This window comes from Scatophagus argus, chromosome 17, assembly GCF_020382885.2.
Source record: "Scatophagus argus isolate fScaArg1 chromosome 17, fScaArg1.pri, whole genome shotgun sequence".
In the NCBI taxonomy this organism is placed as follows: Eukaryota; Metazoa; Chordata; class Actinopteri; family Scatophagidae; genus Scatophagus; species Scatophagus argus.
The window spans coordinates 12,165,262-12,186,525 of NC_058509.1; the positions used below are offsets into that span (position 1 = coordinate 12,165,262).

The 21,264-nt window shown below is 41.9% G+C and overlaps 1 protein-coding gene across 2 annotated transcripts; it reads left to right on the forward strand.

The window, feature by feature from the left end:
• On the forward strand, positions 1–20,878 carry cpne4b (copine IVb). 2 transcript variants are annotated; one of them, XM_046417785.1, is made up of 16 exons: positions 1–551; positions 4,033–4,224; positions 7,116–7,295; positions 9,353–9,424; positions 9,687–9,761; positions 10,344–10,427; positions 10,521–10,610; positions 12,426–12,524; positions 13,573–13,659; positions 14,451–14,510; positions 14,640–14,773; positions 14,952–15,006; positions 15,207–15,258; positions 15,859–15,992; positions 16,374–16,610; positions 19,899–20,878. In XM_046417785.1, the coding sequence occupies exons 2-16, from the start codon at positions 4,054–4,056 to the stop codon at positions 20,028–20,030; spliced, it is 1,662 nt and encodes a 553-aa protein (XP_046273741.1). In that variant the 5' UTR covers positions 1–551; positions 4,033–4,053; the 3' UTR covers positions 20,031–20,878. The 2 variants fall into 2 exon arrangements, with proteins under 2 accessions (XP_046273741.1, XP_046273740.1); XM_046417784.1 differs by lacking the exon at positions 1–551 and adding an exon at positions 3,206–3,755.
• Positions 20,879–21,264: the final 386 nt, after the last annotated feature.

The following is a 21,264-nucleotide window of genomic DNA, read 5'->3' on the forward strand; positions in this document are numbered from 1 at the left end:
AACCGATGAATCTGGTGAGCAGCGTGAACTTTAAATTGACTACCAAGTGGTCTCAGGTGTACGGTCATCGCTTATTATGAAACCGCTGAGGCGCATCGCAGCCAATCAAAGCTGAGACCAAGAAAATCGGTTTTAGAACAAGTGCCAGTTGACTGTAACAACCACGAGATGGCGCTGATGCACTGTACCAGATGAGTCGCCGGTCCCCACACTGCACTGTCAGCTGCCACCGATGGAACCAGTGGATTACAAACTCCAGTTAAGTGGAGCATCGTCCTCCTCCTCCTCCCCATCCTTCACCCAGAGTAAACCCAGGCGCCCGGAACGCATCCTCACCGCGCTCGTCCGGTGGGAATTAGAAAACAGCTCCTGTTCTGCTGTCAGCGGCAAACCGGCTGAGCTCCGCAGTGTAGGGGGCTGAGGGAAAACATATAGACAAAGAGAGTGAGGAGAGGGAGATGGGTCCGGAGGCGGTGAGGTATCCGTGATTGTCAAGTAAACGGCGGTGAAGTTCCTCGGCTCCGCTCGGATCTTTTCTCCAGGTCGTTAAGGTGAGTTTTCTCTCTGCAGGAGATAGGAGCAGCCCGGGTTGTGCATGTCTTTCCCGGTGCATGACAGCCACACGGGCTATTTCAAACATTTGTCCTGGACGTTTTTCTATATTGTGTATATGATGACATCAGATGTTTATAGCCTTATACATCTGGAAGAGAAAAGTCTGCTTCGTATTTAATGTTTCGCAGCTTGTGTGACTTTGTGGGTTTATTAATATTATGTAGAATGAAATAAGCCATAAAACTATAATTTTTACTTCAAGGCAGTAAGATAATATATTCTAAAAGAAATCCACAGTGACTTGAGAAATCCATTTTCTGAATGGAGAATACTTTGTAGGCTACGGTACTCTTAGAAAGCCTCTGTTTTAATTTTATTCTGCTGGAGTGCTATAAGACAAGATAAGCCCTGTGACAGGGGCAGATCCGTTTCATTCTCCGGCCCTCTCTCCCCACTGATTCATTCACTTTCACTTGCCTGCCTCCAGTTTTTTCTCTCACTCCATCTCTCTAATCCCCCCTCACAGAACCTCTGTCTCCCTCACTCTCCCTGGTTCTCTCTCTCCCTCTCTGTCAGCTCTAATAACACTGAGAGTTTGCAACACCAGACTGCTTCGCTTCTGATACTCCCCTCTGTCTTTTCTGTTATCCAGCCGCCTTTTATGTGTCTGCTCTTTCAGAGGATATTGCTCTCACCCGCCTTGATTAATATTCCATATAGGGTTGCTGAACATGCCACATAGTTTCTTAGATCGTGCCTATACGAGGGCCATGTCAGTAGTATTTTGCCCGTTAATCAATATGTGACTGAGCAATTACAGTGTACGTGAGTGTTATGGACCTTCCCGTGTCTGAATCATTAGTGTCACATCTGTCACAAACACTTTACACACAGGAACATGTGAAGGTGAATGGTTGCACTCATATAGACATTTACACACATGGACAAAATGCAGTCAAGGGTCGTGGCAATCGAGCTCTGGGATGATTGATTGTGGAGAATAAGAGTTGACAGTGAGGGGGATTTGAATCATTTTAAGTGATCTTACAGCGCCCAGCAATCAATCACTCCTGTTCTGTTTTTACTCAACTTTGTTTATGAAGCGTTCAGCATCTCATTCTGCAAGTTTCAGTCTTTTGGTTGACAGTAAAACAGTGAAACACAAACAGTGAAACCTCGTCTGCCATCATATTTCTTGTCTTCTTTAAAACACGCCCTGTGATTAAGTTTGAGATGTGCACAGATTGAGGAAAAACACCAAATTTTGAATACCGATGTATTTGACCGGTGTTACTGTACACAATTAACAAATTAATCCAGTTGTCAGCCCTGACTAAACCACATTTCGGGACGCTATTGCGAGATCCTGTGACGAAGTGTGGTAGGAAAATTCTTTGTTGCCTCTGGCAATGTGCAACACATGTGACCACAGATGAGCTCTTATACAGTAGCTGCAGAAATCTTCCACATCCTCCGTCACTATCAGTGTCATCTGCTGTCAACCGGAACAGACGGGCATCTGCTGCTTCCTGCACACACACATGCAGAAGTGTGCACCACCGTGCAGGGCGGCACATACAGACGGACAGCTAACTACATGCCACCTACACACAGGTCTGGCTGTATGTCACACACCTGCCCTGTGGCTTTGTCCACATCCGTTTCTTTATATATGGCCAATTCAGTGTGCTTAGCTAAAAATAATCACATGGAACATGAATTATGGAAGACAGAGAGGACGAGAGAGAGAGAGAGAGAGAGAGAGAGAGAGAGAGAGACATTCAGGTCAGAGTCAGACCCAGTTCCAAGAGCTTAGTTCCCTAAGGATGATACTACTAGACCACTGCATTAATATTCAGTTTGTACCATCTAGCACATCAGACCTACGGTCCTTTAGTTTGGGCTTACTGGACTTGAGGCTACGGGAGGTTTCAACCCAGTTCTCTCTATGCACATTATGGGCCTGGACAATGGATCCGTGCATTTTGAGATTAATTATACATGTAATGCAGTATTTCCAATATAATGTAAGGCTAATACATTTCTAGCTTGATTTAAGTGTCAGTTGGATTGTGTTTTAGAAATTGTAGGCTTCTTGGGAGGGTATTAAAGTATGAACAATGATGCTACGAAGCCTTTTTAAATGCACTGATATGACAGTTATTTATGGATACGGAGACTGATACCGCAGTTGTAGCGTTCCATTTAATATGAAGCTACAGTCAGGAGATAGTTATCTTGGCTTAGCATAAAGACTGGAATCAGGGAAGACAGCTTGTCTGACTTTGTCCAAAGTTAACAAAATCCACCTAAAGTTTGCCCAAAGGTGTATCTACAAAATACAGTAATGAGATATAATGTGTAAACTACCGAACTTATGCTAAGCTAACCAACTATTCAAATTATTCCTTTAAAGGTCCTGCACACCCACACGCATGACTCAGAACATTTGGATAATCACATCTCTGGTCAAGTTGAAGGTGGGTGGAGTTTAACTGGGAATTACATTAAATCAGGTGCAGCAAAATTAAAGCTGAGTCTGCACACGCCCACAGAGTTCTGAAAAGAGATCTAATTAAGCAGAATAATTGAAAACACCTGTGTGGGTGGTTGATGGCTGAATGGGACCTTTAAGATCAAGACAGCCATCCTTTGTAATGTGAAATGTTATTGCCATGCCCATGTAATACTGAGCATCATTGCCCCGTTAGATATTTCTGTCAACACATTTCCTGGCCTGAACTCAATATGCGCTTAAGTTTTGGAAGAATGAGCTTGGAATTAGTGCTGAATGACTAACCTCTCTTCACTCTCACCTTGAGCAAATGAAAAGATATTTCCAGCCTTTACTGTGATGATAAATTACAGTAAAATGCGATTTAAACGAATTTTTGATTTTTGATGATTAACAGCTCAATTCACATTATCATGGGGAAATTGTCTGTGTCACAGCGATTAGATGCTTGAACTGTTTTCTATTTATGGACTGTGAACACTATACGCTCAGTGGAAACCTGAGGAGAAACCTGCAGATTTGTTCTGGTTACACAGCAGAGCACACTGTATGTGTGTGAGTGTGTGCGTGCATGCCGATTTGTTCATGCTAATCTGCATACAGAATGTGTACATGCATCCAAATGTGTGTCTGTATAGGACGTATGAAAGTGTGTCGCTGTGTTTGTGTTTCTATGGTACAGCAGGTTTGTATTTGTGTGTATTTAAGGGGACCTTGTCTGGTACTCAGTGGCTTCAGAGTGCTGACCTTGAACAGTTTGAGTGCTGTCTGCTTAGTCAGGGCCACTACATCTGCTCAAGTCAAGGCAAAGAACAGTTCAAATGTACTGCAGTGCATGAGATTTTTTAATCTATCTATCTATCTATCTATCTATCTATCTATCTATCTATCTATCTATCTATCTATCTATCTATCTATCTAAAGTAACTAATTTCTTATCCTCCCTCCATCCCTCCTTTCAGTGTGTGATTAGTGTGTTCATCATGAGCAACATCTATGAGTCGGCAGAGGCCACGTTGGGCTTCATCAGCTCTCCATGTCTGACCAAAGTGGAGCTGAGAGTGGCCTGCCGCGGGATCTCGGACCGCGACGCTCTCTCCAAACCTGACCCTTGTGTGGTACTGAAGATGCAGTCGCACGGCCAGTGGTTTGAGGTACGGTGATGGTGGGGGGTGGGTGGGGTGAAGGTACAAAGTACAACGTTCACACTGGACAGAGAGTCCTCGACAGAGAGTACTCTACACTCATTTGCCCATTTTAAGAGCTGCAGGTGTGAGTCTGCATGAATGCGTGTGCAGTCTGATACCTACATACTGCATACTGATGCTGTATTTATGAATTAGGATGTGATTTGAGGAGCTTTTTTTATTTGCACTGGGAGTCCATTTAAAATTATGGTCTGTAAACTTATACTTTGAAACCTTTCACTTCCACAACACTTTATCTTTGGGCTCTGTTTATTATTATTATTATTGTTTTTTTTGCTTCTACTGTACTACAAAGTTGATCCAATATTAAGCATCACTTTCTGTGAAAAGAAGTGTCCTTGAGGTGACTACTGTAGCTCTATTGAATTTTCATAATCTTCATCATTTATCCATGACCTGATGTTCCAGTTAGACTGGAAACTTAAGTGTTTTCATCTGCTCGTCAGGTTCAGTCGCAGAAGATGCTTTATGAAATTTTTTTTGGACAACACTTGAAATTATTCAAGTGTGTCATTGGATTCATGTTTGACTAAATGATTGTGTGTAATCAACGACCTGTGTTATCGTGCGGGGCTGTGATTGTGTCGTTAACCTTCTCACACTAAATCGTGGGTTTATGCATAGTTCTTCTAAATTATGTATGCTAATTGCCACAGAGGGCAACAGGGTGTTTTGTGGATTGATTGTATTTAATCTATCCAAATGCTTTTGTCACTTTGAAATTGAAAGTGTGCTGGTTTTGTCTCTCTGTTCATCTTAGCCCTCCGAAACAAGCAGTCTGCTGCAAATGTCCTGATGTTGAAAATCAGGAGAGCAATAAGCGTCTTTTCCTGGAATCACGTCCAGTTTTACTGAACCCACTGTACACAATATCTCATAACATATCTCAAACAGGTGGAGACAATATCTTCCTAGAATGGTTTGCTTAGCAGTTGAAAATGGAGGAGAAAATGGAGGAGAATTGCTAGTAAGTGCTCCTTTTCGAGATCCAGCAGCTCTGTCAGGGACTTCAGATGGAATCTCCTGCTTTAAGAAACCTCTTATTCCCATTGAAGTCTCAGCAGCAGCAGCACACGTTTTAGCTGAACTTTGTCAGAACGCAGCATGAGGGGAAATGATAAATTTAGGGGAATTTCATCCATCTTTCGCTTTTCCTTATTTCTGGGAAAGACATGTAACATATGAGTGTTGAGTCGTCCTTTTAAATATGTAGATACGCACACCCACGCATGCATGCACACCCTCACACATGCAGTGCTACAGACGTTTCTACACGTACATGGTTTTACACCCACATTGCTCATTTACACAAATTGGCACAGGCACTAACTCTACATGACACACACACATAGTACAAAGTGGATTTTTTTGTGGAGTCTCCAAAGACAGAGTAATGTTGCACTACTTTCTGAGCACTAAATCTTGAGCCCCCTGTGGATAGCCTATAGTGTGTGTGTGTGTATATATGTGTGTATGTGCATGTGTGTGTGTGTGTGTGTGTGTGTGTGTGTGTGTGTGAGAGAGAGAGAGAGAGAGAGAGAGAATTAGTGTCTATGTGTTACGATAAACCCTTTAGTGAAAGTGTGGGAATGGACAAATGTTATCACTGCCCATCAGATTCAGCGTATCTTAATTTAATAATTGTTGAGATAGCGTTCAAACCACTGGGCAAGTATTTTTGAGTGTGTGTGTGTGTGTGAGTGAGTGTGTGTGTGTGTGTGCATTTTTGTGTTGTTTTAACTTTAATGAGATGCCAGCCTGTTGAAGTAAGAGTCAGATAAAGGCCAAATCTGTTTGTGTGTGTTTGTCAAGTCAGCTGGTGTGCCATTCACTTTTGTACTGTGTGTGTGTGTGTGTGTGTGTGTGTGTGTGCCAAAGGGTTATCAACAGTAAAAGGGACCCAGTCATTCCTGCTAGTGTTGGATAGCTTTTGTTGGCAGCTCTTAGACAGACTTTTGTTTGTCTTTGTGTTCTTTCTGCATGAGGCAGTTAGAGAGAAGAAAATGCGAGATCAATGTTGCAACTGTAGCCACTCCTCTGTGTAGTCAAACAGCTTGTGTGATTTTAGCCGTCAAGAAAAATCCATATTGCCAATTTTCAAGTTGATAAGTGTAAACAATGTGCTAATAGCTATTTGTGGTAATTGCTGTGATGCTAAAAAATCCACCGAGGTTCATAATCAATGCACAGTGCCAGTTTGTTCTTCATACCTCAGTTCACTTTTGGAAAGACCACAAAAAATTCAATTCGACTGCAGACAAAATAAAAAAGCACAGTTTTATGAAACACTACTTTCACAGAAGCATATTAGAATGTCAATAATTTCATGAGGACTCTTGCTATATGACAAAGTGATGTAAAGATATTGATTTTTGATTTTTATTGTTAACACAAGAATAAAATAAGTTTTGTTTGTTTGTCATTAGATGTTGAGCACAATGTGTATAAAGTACCTCTTACAAATGGTTATGAAGTAGTGAATGAAATTATATTTAACTGGGAAATAAAATCAATGATTAATAAGAGAGTTTACAGTTTAAAGAGTTTAATATGTAATTATTTCAACAAATCAACAACAATCAAATTACAAAACTCAATTCAGTATTTCATATTTAATAGGATCTTGAAAAGGCTTTAATGAACAGTTTTATAGTTTTAGAATTTCATATTTGTTATTGCAATTCCACCTTCTAGATGCTTTCCATCAACCATAATTTCCATGATCTGTTCAAGGGTTTCTTAATTTGGCAAAACTCAGCCGTCAGATCTCAAAATCCTTGATTGTATTTGGGTGAACCTCTTTGCATATGGGTGTCCATGCACTACTGCCTTTGCAGGTGGACCGTACAGAGGTGATTCGCAGCAGCAGCAGCCCAGTCTTCTCCAAGATCTTCCTGGTGGACTACTACTTTGAGGAGGTCCAGAGGCTCCGCTTTGAACTTCATGACATCAGCTCTGGCAACAATGGCCTCCGTGATGCCGACTTTCTGGGAGCCATGGAGTGCACCTTAGGACAGGTCAGTGTGTGTCTCCTGGCAGGTCAGGCTTATACGAGTGAATATGTAACAGCACGTTGGGTAGGTCACTGCACAGGCTGCGTGGTGGATGTGAGAGAAGTTTGTAGTTCATATATGCTGCACATCTGTACACATGTTAGTGTGAGTTCACCATAAGAACCAGAAGCGTGTATGATGAGAGCGTGCTTCTACAGCTGCATTTAGCCAGTATATCACATACAGTTGGGTGTTAGGTTTATCAGTGTAGAGCATGCATGGATGCTTTGGGTTTAAGAATTACAGAGTGAAGTGAATAATCCTCTGTCAAGTGCATTGAGCTTGTTGGTATATTAAATGTATGTATCAGGTAAAGCGTATTTTAATTAGGGTGAGACAGCAACTTTAAGATTAGAGATAACTTCAGCCGTGGAAGGAATCCTAATGTGATCTCTTCACTTGAGGTCAGCTACTGTCACTACCTGCATTTACAGTGAGCTTTCGTTGTCCTTGAGTCCTTAGTTACGTAAAGCCCTGAGGCTGCTTTAAATTATGTCTACAAAGCCTTTACATGTCCACACACTAATGCATATGGCCTTCTTTCTTCCTTAATGGTGCTGCTGGCCCTCTTAATGAGGTGGATGTAATCAATATTTAAACTTTTGCTTTATTTATTTCCTTTACAAATATCCAAGATCTTTTTTAAAGGAAATCTGTAATTGCAGTAGCACTCATTAACAAGTTGATTTCAGGAAACTGCGAGCTAAATGCAGAGAGGACAGAGGCTCAAAAAATACCAAAAGTGCTAGATTCCGATTGCCATTGCCATAGATGTTATCAGCAACACAAAGCTGGTGGATTTTCAATAGTTGAGAGAACCAAGAGGCGAGAGGCAGGGAGGTTTACTGAAATGGGATAACATGCTGCCAAAATTTAGTCTGAGTCTAAACAACAACATTCTCGATGCTGTCGCGTATCCATAGTGTTGAGCAAGAAAAAGACAGCATTATATCAGTGCAATATGAAAGCACCAGAGGCACATATGAATATTTTATGGCAACTGATTGTATAATTGAAATGAAGACAGATAACATAAAGGTCTGGTTGAAACTGTGTGAGCATTGCCATTTGTTCTTTTACTGCATTCATTTTTGCTGCACAGATGCTGTATAGTTACTGGTGTCATCACTGGGAAATGTATCCAGGGAAGGGCATATCACAGATAGATTGTGTCAGCATTATCATTAGAGACAGTGTAAGACATCCTGTCCTTAGAGTGGTCGCAATCAATATTCATATATTACCAATGGATCACATATATGCAATAAACCCACAGAGAATTATTCTCCAACTCTGCAGCTCTACAAAGCTTTGTTGTGTCTTTCGGCTTATCTTTTTCTCAGGAGTTGGAGGGGGAAAAAACGAGTTAAAAGTGTTCTATTACAACACCGGATGTTTAATTTTGAAATGAAACACATTTTAAGCTTCCAATTTTTTTTAATCAAAACTGAAAATGAAAAGCAAACTCAGATTGGTGCACTCTGTACATAAAGCTTTCAGTTATAGATCCTTTCCATGCAAAATGAAAGAACACAAGCGTGTATGTAGACACTCCAGTAATCAGCCCCCAATGAAAAACACCTGCAAATCACTTTTGCTGTTTGTGCAGTAACACTCAAATGACTCCTCACCGCGCAGCTCTTTGAAGCTGTCGTGTGCTTTGGCTCTTTGTGTCGGTTCACATGTCTATGTGGTTGACACCCAGTTGATCTCCCCCATACTTCCCCATGTAAACTTGAACAACCACTATTTTTAAAAGCCACTCAGCTCGTAGGATAGTCGTAGGAGGAAAGAGTCAAGAAGCTGACAGATCAAACCAGTGACACAACAGCAGAGAAAATTACATCTGACTGGTAGTAACAGAGGTGACTCTGCCATGCTGCTTTATGTCCATTGGATGTAAGCAGGTAGATGTATGCTAACATTGGTGACACCAGTGTGACACAAGCAGGACAAGCTGTCCCTCTGTGGGGGAAACATTGGAACGTGGAGGCTCATTTTGTTGAGTGTGTTTGTTTCAGATCGTCTCTCAGAGGAAATTGACCAAAGCTCTACTCAAACAGGGAAACACTGCTGGAAAGTCTTCCATAACGGTATAACACTGTTTCAGCCCACCACAGTCTCACACACACACACACACACACACACACACACACGCACACATGCGTGCACACACAAATCACACGTGCACCACTTCTTGCACTCAGACTCTCTGAAGATAATTAATTTGATGATGTTCCCTGTTCAAACTGTTCTGTTCCTCATTTCCATCTTATTTCTCTCACCTCCTTCTGCCTCCCTGTCTGTCTCCCCCTTCTCCTGATCTCCCCACCCCCACCCTCACACCCCATAAAGGTGACAGCAGAGGAGTTGTCTGGTAATGACGATTATGTTGAACTCTCCTTCAGCGCTCGTAAGCTAGACGACAAGGTTTGTGTGTCTGTGTGTGTGCTTTCAAAAATACTGAAAAACAGTTTCAGTTTTCCTTTAGATATGAGAGGAATTAATATTCAGAGATATGAGTTAGTGTGTGCATGTGTGTGTGTGGGCTGCCAGGCAGGTGTGTGTGTGTGTGTGTAGGTGGGTGGAGTGCTGTGGGATTTCATGAGGCAGCAACTCACACACAATACACAGAAGTACAGTCTGGCATTAGAAGAGGCCTGCTGAGATAGGTGGGCACCCCACCTCACCCCATAACCCGCTCCTATCTCACCCACCCCACCACGCACACAGATAACTATATTAATTTTCAGCCTCCACGCGCAAACGCATGCACGCGCAGCCACGGATGACTAATCCAAACAAGTTGTGCCTTAGGGAAAAGACAGAAGAAAGCGAGGGAGGGGGGGGCGCGGATAAATTAGGGAGGACAGGAAAGGGATGGGTGGAAGAAACAAGAAAGAAAGAAAGAAATATGGGGTGAAAGACTGATTCTGTTATTATATGAATGATTAATGGTTATCAAAGGCAGTTCTTAGGCATTTGCCTTACATGCATGTTTTCTCTCTGAAGGATTTTTTCAGCAAATCAGACCCTTTCCTGGAGATTTTCAGAATAAATGATGACGGCACTGAGTCACTCGTACACAGAACTGAGGTAATCACATGCACACGCAAACAAACATATGTGTTATGTAACGTGAGAGCTGTGATTAACTAAAACTGTGGTGTTTTGCACTGTACCTTGTAGACGGTCATGAACAACCTGAGCCCAGTGTGGAAATCCTTCAAAGTTTCCCTGAACACACTCTGCAGCGGTGACCCCGACAGGGAGCTAAAGGTGACTCTGCAACTGTAACTACTTTTTCCAGTTCATATTAATGGCAACATCACTTTATTTAACATTTAACTTAATCTGCAACGATTTGAGCATGCAAACGCCTCGGCAACATCTTTGTTATTTAAGGACCTCAGGGAAACACAATGAACATTTGGAGGGAGAGGCCTGAAGGCCTGCAGATGTCTCTGTGCCAGGTGTTTTTCTGTGAAGCATACAAATTATGAGATTTGTAAAACATAGGAATGACCAAAGTACCACTTAACCTCAAGTATACAATCGAATCAAACCAAATCAGAAAAGCAGCTTCAGTCATCTCCTTTCATTTTCTTCCCCAGGAGTTGAGCTCAGGTCAACTCATCAGGCATCAGGCATCAGGGAAGGCAGCGTACCCTGATGCCTGATGTGTTATTTAAAGAGCCAGACGGGTGTGAAAGAGCTCAGTGGTCGTCCTAAACTCTCACCTTTATTTGCCAGAATAGATCTGTGTGTGCATGTCTGTGTGTGTGTGTGTGTGTGTGTGCGTATGTGTGAAAGTGGTAGCCACACATCAGCCCCAAACAGTTACTCTTTCCATGAATAAACATGAGCTTGTTCATTAAATATTCAAAGGCGTCTTAACTCTGCATGGGTCCTGACAGCAGGAGAAAGGGCTCACACACTCACACATGCATACACACGCACGCACGCCATCGGCTATGGTTTCCAGGGCTACCTGTTTGAAGCGTCAGAGCTATAGTGAGAAATGGCAGGGCAGAGATTTCTATTCAGACCAGTGCTTCCTTTTCACCAGGCTCTTAACTGACCAATGCATAAATGCATAACCCTCCTCTGCAGAGTCCGCCTGTCCCTCCTCTTTGTATTTTTTCTTATCTGGTTTTTAACCTCTCTACTTCTCCCTCCATCCCCTGTTGGTCTCTTTTCTCTCTCCCTCTCCATCCAACAGTTAGTATTCAGTGAATGAAATGGAGGTTCTTCATTTTTTCATTACTCTCTCCCACAGCTCTCACCAAGTTGAAGTGGAAGCAAGGCTGCAAAAATGAGCGCTTGCTCGCTCACATGCAAAAACGACAGACACAAAAACATAGACACGCATACAATGCACAAATGATCACAGACACACACACAGACAAAAAAAGGCTTCAGGTGCAGCCACTTGGCAGCTTAAGTGGGAGACAGGAAATAAGGGGATTACTGCCGGTTGTTGTTTTTAATCAAGCGTTGTTGGATTGGTTCTGATCACTAGTTGTTGGGGTGACCTCGTGCAAGAAGGTCACAAAACTCAAGAGCGAAATTACTCATTCAAAGCCATTAAACCTTTGTGTGTGTGTGTGTGTGTGTGTGTACACATGTTTCTCTATTGACCAAATTTGTTGGATATTATTGATCGTACAAATTCCACAGCCCACATATTGGTGCTTGTTGTCACCTTTTAGAATGATGGGATGGTTTCTTTATGATGTGCTGAGCCATGGCCCCCCCTGACCCCCACTTTTCACTGGTGATTGAGGCCATTTTTCTTGTCTACTAGCTCCTTTGAGAGAAACAAACTATTACGCCTAAACACACACACACACACACAAAGCTGTCTCTTAAGCCGCGTCCCTCGCAGCATCCTCAGATTAATATTTCACCGCTCCATTGCCCCCCCACCAACACCGCCTTATCAATCATTCAGCATGGCATTTCCCTGCATGCCATGAATGTGTGTGTGTGTGTGTGTGTGTGTGTGTGTGTGCGTGTGTGTGTGCGCTTTTAGGTGACAGTGTTGCAGCTGCGCTGAATGAATGTGTGCACTTGTGTATGTGTCTGTTCCAGTGCACAGTTTGGGACTGGGACTCTAATGGAAAACATGACTTTATTGGGGAGTTTCAGACCACCTTTAAGGAGGTGAGATCAGAGCAGGAGGGCAAACAGGTAAGCACAATGACTCAACACTAATTTATTTAGACGAACAACAGTCTGCGTAACAGTTTTATCTTTGTCATTTCAAAGTGTTTAATGTGGTTACCACACCTGGGGCTCTGATCCCTGTGATTCACCATGGCAACGGGTAAATAAAGAGCAGAGCCTCCATCAGAATTCACTGGAGCTAGAAATATTAATGCATGCCAATGCTGACCTTGACATTTATCTTATAAAACAGGAGTGGAGAAAGGAGTTAATAAGTTAACACTATTACACTTTATCCAGGACAGTCCACTCATTCATCATTTACCAACTTAATTTCCTTAAAGGATGATAAAGTGCTACTTCCATTTTTTTCAATGGTTTATATTTATTCAGATGTAACCCGATGTCACACAAAATGTGGGTGACAGCAACTACAGATAAGACTAAGGCTCAAAGTGACCAATTCTGAAATGTCTAGTTTACATTAAGATATCTTGGTCAACAATGAGTGCATTTCAATGTGTCTAATTTTAAACATGCTGTCAGACCTCATTAAGACTATGTATATGCAGCCTATAATCAAAAACTCACTTTTAAACCATGTTTAGTTAACTTTTAGAATATTAAAGTTGTTTCAGCTACACAACAGATCTTCCTTTCCAAGAAATATTTACATGATCTCTGACATGATAATTATGATAGGGATGTTGCATCAGTGCAACCAGTCACAATGCAACTGATGATGATGTTATTTAAAGTGATTATTACAGCAATATGAGGTAAACCTTCCATGTGGCAGAGCTGAGTGACAACCTGACAGCTGTCTTAATGCCCACAGTCACTGTGTTTTAAAGGTTAATGTAGCTTGTAGATTTTATTCTGATCGATAATCTACAACGTTCACAGATTGCTGTCTCTGTCCATACATTATTGACAGATTGATCATAAAATTGATCATCTTAAAGTTCTGGGGTAACAAACTAATAGACAGCTGCTTCAGGCTGAGCAGTAAGAAGTAAGAATTCAGAGAAAAGCTTACCCTTAACATGAATGTGTGTCTGTGTTTTCCCAGATTCAATGGGAGTGCATCAACCCCAAATACCAGATGAAGAAGAAGAATTACAGGAACTCTGGTGTTGTCATTCTCAACCACTGTAAGGTAAAGTAACACAACATCCTCTTATGATGATTGTTTTCCTTACTGATTTAAGCTGCCCAGTTGAGGTTTTTTCTTCCAAACAAATGAAATCGTTTTGTATGCTTTATCTCTTCATGTAATATTTGCAGTGTGAATTTTTAATCCCGCATTGTTTATATTCATGCTTGTTTGCTAGCAGTCTTCTTCTTACCTGCATTTATCAGCACATTTCCAGCTTCTTGGTGTATTACACAGTTAAGGGAATAGTGTGAGACCAGTGGCTAGAATGTGTGTCGCTTTGCCTGCGTGTCTGCATATATGTGCATCTTCAGGCATGACCCACACATAAAATCACTGCTCCTTTGCACTATTAGTGTCAAAATAACTCCACAGGGTGCCTTTAATTTGTTTCGTTGTTGATTGGTTGTTTGAATGAATTAATGGACATCAAATGGCCTTATTGTAAAAAAAAATGCCCATCTCACAATTTCCGGTCTAAGGTCATGTCTTCAGCTTGCCTGTTTTCCTCAAAGTACAGTCCAAAACCACGGCTTTGCAAAGAAATAAAATGGAGCTTATTAGTAACCAATATTGGTATGGATGGTGTCTTTATTCTATGGCCATGAGACCAAAGTGCAAAGAAGTTTGAGAAAAGAAGTATATTTCCACATCATTGTAACAAAACGGTTTACTTTTTATCAAAATTGTCATCAGTCAGTTTTGACTTGAGTAATGTTAGTCGACCACAGCTCCATCTATCTCATTCCGTGCTTATCATATCCGATATTAAATTTCTACATTTTTCCTGACAGATCATCAAAATGTATTCCTTCCTGGATTACATTATGGGAGGCTGCCAGATTCAGTTCACGGTAAGTTTTGTCACCTATAATGTCCTCGATATTTAAAGCAGCACGTCACTGCCTGTGCCACGCCCACTCAAGCTTTGCAAGCGTACGTGTGTGTGTGTGTGTGTGTGTGTATTGATGTTTCTGTCCCAGGTGGCAATAGACTTCACGGCATCCAATGGGGATCCCAGAAACAGCTGCTCCCTCCACTACATTCACCCCTACCAGCCCAACGAGTACCTCAAAGCGCTGGTTGCTGTAGGGGAGATCTGCCAAGACTATGACAGGTTGAACCCACTCCAACAATCATTGTTTAGCGAATGCTGACAAACACGAGAGTTTCTCTCTTAGGGCCAAATCCTTGCATGAAATGAGATTTGTATGTTTTATCATGTAATTATTATCCTTCACCCTAAACTGCTCTCTATCTTACTCATTAAATTGCATCATTCTGTCTTTCCCCAGTGATAAAATGTTCCCTGCGTTTGGTTTTGGAGCACTGATACCACCTGACTTCAAGGTAGGACATTCAGGATGTGTGTTTCCAGTTGCAGGGGGGAATTCTGGCTACTTCAGATCTCTTTCAGAGGCACAGCTTGCTTTTGATCAACATGAAAGGAGAATGCATCTGTCAACCTGTAAGCTGGACTGAACGTGTTGTGCCGAGTGTCTGGTTTAACGTGACGGTAAGATGCTTTGTGTTCTCTGCCCCACATGAAGGTTTCGCATGATTTCGCTGTGAACTTTGATGAGGACAATCCTGAATGTGCCGGTGAGCTATCAAACAAACATACTCGATTCAAAACTTTAACAATAATACATCAATGGGACCAAAACAGTCCTTCAGTATCACTGCTGCCCGCTTCCTATTTCTCTCTCACTGTCAGTCCCATATTTCTCCTTCTATATCTGTCCCCACTCTCTGTTTCTTTCTCTCACGTGTACAAACACACACAGGCACGCACACACACACACAACTAGGAGATTTGTTGCTGTGCTGCAGGAAGTATTTCAGGCTCTAAGATACAGAGAAAAACAACACTAATCTGTATGTGTGAAATGGGCTTCTGCGCTCTTCTCCCCACATAGTTGTGTTCCTGCAGTGAAGGTGTGTGTGTGTGTGTGTCTGTGTGTCAGCCTTTGTGTTTGCGGACTGCTGTATGTGGGAATGAAAAATGCCCAGTCGCATTGGAGCATAATCACATGTGCAGAGTCTGATATATTTTAGCAGATACTTTTGCATGCAAAAGAACTTTGACTTGGCAAGGTCAGTGCAGTCCAACATACAGACAGATACGTGTGTGTGTGTGTGTGTGTGTGTGTGTGTGTGTGTGTGTGTGTGTGTGTGTGTGTGCATGCGTGTGTGTTGTAGGGATCCAAGGGGTGGTGGAAGCCTACCAGAATTGCCTCCCTAAGATCCAGCTGTACGGGCCCACCAACATCGCTCCAATCATCCAGAAAGTGGCCTCGTCTGCCTCCGAGGAGATGCACACCAAAGAGGCCATGGTGAGAGAGAATTAGAAAGTCTGGAGCATTTTGTTTCTGTTGTTGTGACTGTTGGTGTTTGCATTGGCAAACAGCGAGACAAGCGGAAGATAAAAAGCAATGAAAAGACAAAAAGTGAGATGCCAGAGGAACAAAGAAGAGCAAAAAGGGATGAATTGAAAAGCTGGGGGAGAAGTGATTTATACTAATTTAATTCCAGTCATAAATTTTAGAATGCAGATTCCTCTCTGCCTTTATGCCTCCCGCTTCTCTCTGGCTCTACATTGGATTAGAGTGAGTTTTATTCAAATTAGCCCCTGACAAGAAGACACTTTTAAAACCTAATATTCATCAAACATCTAGTACCCCCTTTCACCCACAAATTTCTCTCCGTCCTACCAGGAATACTTCATCCTGCTGATCCTGACAGACGGCGTCATCACTGACATGGCGGACACACGGGAGGCCATCGTGCACGCATCCCACCTGCCCATGTCGGTAATCATCGTCGGAGTGGGAAATGCAGACTTCACAGACATGCAGATATTGGACGGGGATGATGGGATCCTGCGTTCACCAAAGGGCGAGCCCGTCCTCCGTGACATTGTCCAGTTTGTCCCCTTCAAGGACTTCAAACATGTAGGTGCTAGTTGGAGGTACAGGGTGACAGAGAAATAGATTCAAGGGGTCAACTGAGATGTTTTGGTTTCACTTCTGGGGAGCTGTCATGTCGTCCATCTCTGTTTTACAGTCAACGATACAAATGAGGCACTATATAAGAATGCAGCAGAATGCAGAATGGAGTTCAGCTATTTCTGATCCTTGTGTTGCTGCTTCTCCTCCTTCAAACTTCAGAGTTTTCTCACGCTGGGTAACAGCATTAAAGGGAATAAGAAATGCGAGGTCATGAAAGAGTATGCTGTCATAAAACGTTAAGAAATTGCACATCAGGGCTATAAGTGTGGCTAAGCAGCTCATTAATTGTTTCAGTACAACAACTGAGGTTCTGCACTGATATTTTCACTTCTCTATATTTTCTTTTCTTCATCTCAACATGCCAGGCTCATAGCAACTTGTGGTTTAAATCTCTTAAGCTCAAGTTTTCACTTTTGTAATTTACAACAGAATTGTTACACGAGTTTTCACAAATCTACTGCAAATAACAGTGCAAACACAAAGCTCAATACCAGTAAATATGGTATCATAACAACTAATAACAATCAATCAGTGACTCTTCTCTATCTATGGTTTTTTAAGCTACGCATCAACAATTCATGTTACCATCCAATGGCCACTTACTGCTCTTCAGAAAAGGTTACATAGTATAGTTTCACATGGAGTTTCTACTCCATGGCTGGAGCCTATGCCTTGTTTGACCATGACATTTGTCTCTCACAACCCCAAGTGGGTGTCACCTGACATGTTGGCAATAAAATTAATACACAAAATATATTGAAAAGTTATAGGACTGACCATATATGTCAAATGTTGGCTCCCCATGCTGAAATCCCTGCCCATGGCTGAACTTAATTTCTGAACCCTGATTTAGAGGAAGTGTGTGGAACCAAGCATTGTATTCCAATTTTCAAACCTTGACCAATTTCAGTAGTAAATGCAGAGGCAGACCGAGCTATTGCATTTAAAAAGTTCTACTTCAACAGTGGCTCTATCTGTGTGTGTGTGTGTGTGTGCTTCGGGTGGGTGGCGAACAGCACTGCATTCAGGGGGCAACGAGTGTGAATGTGTGGGCGTAATATGCTTGGTGTGCTCGTCAAAACACATCAGCTATCTGCTCACAGTGTGTGTGTGTTTGTGTGGTTGTGTGTGTCTCTCTCTGGTGGCATTAATTTTTCTTGGCTTTGACAGGGTCTGTTTGGCTGGGTCTGTTATGGTGAGTCAGGTCTGTGACAGGTTGAGAAATCAACCAATTACATCCCCGCTAAACAGAAAAGGAGATACGAGGGAATGTAGGAGGCAGTGGAAACATATACTTTACCCAAAAGTTACATAGAGGTAGTCAGAGAGGAGAAATGAAGAATAAAATCTGGAGGAAACTGAAGAGGAAAGCGGAGAGAGAGAGAGACATCTTGGTGGTGTTTGGGAGGGGGGGTCAACAGGAGACCGGAGCTAAAGACAAAAGAGAGCGAGGGAGTGTGTGACAGAGGTGGAGAGGTGATTTTCTGCTCTGTCGTTTCTTTTCAGAAGGGATTAGCAGGACGAAGCTTCTGTGTGACAGGAAGAGTGGGGGGATAACAGGTAGATAGGAGCAGAGTGAGCAGGAGAGAGGGTGGAGATGAGAGGAGGGGGTGGGGGAGCGAGTGCACTTTGATGATGCATTGTCTCGGGGAATTATGTGAGACGGAGTACGACAGACACCGTCTTTGAGGATTCAGAAGTGTGTGCGATGTGGGAGCATGTGTGTGCATGCAGTAAACTGGCTGCCCTCTACGTGTGAGTGAGTGTATCTCTCTCTTTGTCTGTGTGTGTGTAGGAAAGCTTGTCCTTTTTTTCAGTAGTGATTATAAGTATGGGCAGTGGTTAGCACTGTCGCCTCATAGTAAGAGGGTTCCAGGTTCGAATCCCGGTCTGGGCCCTTCTATGTGGAGTTTGCATGTTCTCCCTGTGCCTGCGTGGGTTTTCTCCGGGTTCTCCGGCTTCCTCCCACAATACCAAAAACATGCACATTAGGTTAATTGGCTACTCTATATTGCCCCTAGGTGTGAGTGTGAGAGTGTGTGGTTGTCTGTCTTTGTGTGTTGGCCCTGCGATTGACTGGCGACCAGTCCAGGGTGTACCCCGCCTCTCGCCCGTAGTCAGCTGGGATAGGCTCCAGCTCCCCCGCGACCCTGACGGATAAGCGGTATAGAAAATGGATGGATGGATGGATTATAAGTATAATTTTTAGTATTTTTGCAGAATTTATTTTATGCATGTGCTTTGCATTTAAAAGAAACAATCTACCATTTATTCACTTGATTCCTCCTAACTCCTCAATTCTTTTGATCTAAGGAAACATTTAACATTTTATGAACTAACAAAAATCTGCTTTGCTCTGAACTTGATTCATTTTTGACATCATCCTGTGCGTTGTGAAAGGGAGTTTTTTTAGTGACCAACTTGATTATTTACTGTATATGTAATACAAAAAAGCAAACATCAGAAAAGTCATATGAAAACAAGCAGAAGTTCAAAAACAATTGTTGAACAACCCAACAGCTCCTTCTCCCATAACCCAAAAGCCCATCTCAGCCCTCGCTGGAATCTAGAGGACATGATAGATCAGGATACAGTAACCAATAATCAAAGAGCTGCAATGATTATGACAGTTCTTTAACTTTAAATAAAATAACCTGCAGGATCATGAATACCTCAGATTACAGTGTCAAGACAGGTGTTAAACCATTAAATCAACCACTCCATCAAAATGGAGTTTACCAGCATAAACAGGTGTTTGTCATTAATAATTTGAAAGAGTTCCTTCAGCCTTAAGTTATCACAAACTATTGTTAACCCACCAATATTGCATTTTATCAAATTATGTCAAAATCCATATGGCAAATAGGATCAAACACAAGTGGACTAATAACCTTAAGTAGGGTTTATGACAATGATTATTTTCAACTGCACACTGTAAACTATGTGCTTTCGTGCATTGCTTTTTTTCAGTGTACGCAGGACCTGATGCGTTTTTCTCCTTGACCACATATACAGAAACCAAGCTATGGTACTACAGAACAAAAGGTGAAACCGGGGGTGTTTTTGGGGTGTCATATGAGCTTGTCTGATCAAATCAGTCTCACAGGTCTGCACCTTTGACAGCATAAGGTCCAAAAGTAAATTCTAGCAGTCTACAGTCACGCATGGCTGGTGAATTGTGTGTATTTGTGACCTCTCTCCTCCTCTTTCTGTCTGTATCTGTCTTCCCAGGCCTCCCCAGCTGCATTGGCCAAAAGTGTTTTGGCAGAAGTCCCTAATCAGGTGGTGGATTACTACAACGCTAAAGGCATCAAACCCAAGTGTATGTCGGACTTCGAGTCCACAAGAACCTTCAGTCCCTGACAATGGAATACGTGCAAACTTACACTCAAACACACACACACACACACATATATATATAATATATACTTTATGTACTGTATAATACATATACATAGGCAAAAGCACAAGCACACATATGCACACAAACAAACATGTACACATAATCATACTAAATACTACATACAGTAGTCTAGCTCAGAGAATTAGCTCGTTCTGGTGAAACAATTTGAACAACTCCATTGATGACTATTGCATGTTTGGCCACAATGGCATCACCTGGGAAATTATTACTATCTACTGTATATCTGAAAGATGTTTATAGAAAAAACAAAAGCAGTCCTCTGAACCAGCATGCAGACAGACCATAGCCCACCCAAAGAAATGACACTCCTACCTTATTTAGATAACTAGCAAGTACATAGAACAAAAGATCTGTGTGTAGAAAAAGCCAAAATATGTGACTGCATAGCTGGAAATGCTTAGGATTTGCATTGCAAATGTTATTTCTGGGAATGGTAGCGTCCCCCTTAGTGTACTGCATAAATGCATGCATAATTCAGCTCCTGCTAATATCCAATCTCTAGTAGTCGCTTGCTAGTTATGAAATAAAGTATTTCTGTCATTTGAGTGACATTCAGGGTTGTCTTGGGTGTTTTGGGTTCTTTTCTACAGATTTTGTTGGAGATTTTGCTAAATGGAACTGAACAACAGAATAATTGTAATAATTTCTTAATCACCTTCTTACATTGTAAAGAGTTTTGGGAGGATAGTAAAGCGTGTGTGGTAGACACTCATCTGTGAGCTGAAAATTGTTTTTTTCTGTATTCTGCATGATTATTATTATAATAAAGACACTTTGGTTTTTCTCATTTTGGTGTGATCTGATCTTTGCGTACATATATGTATATGTGTTAATCATATGGAGGAAACATCAATATGTTCACTCTGCCACACATAGTAGACACACCTCCCTTTTGGGAACATAAGCTGTCATCCCAAATTTAACCATAAAATCTAAGATTAAGACTTTGTTTTTGGTCAACGTTAGAGTTAGCATTGGGGCTGGTGATTATGGCCACTGTAAGGTTAAGTCTCAGAGGAATTTATGCAAAACAATGTAATTTCCTAATTGACAAGGACAACTTTGACTGTGTGTGTGTGTGTTTGTGTCACTGTTCAGGCATATAGTGTGGAAGTATAATCCAGAATAACAAAGGCAGAGCAGGTGGCAGCTTGTTAGTTGATTTATTTTTCC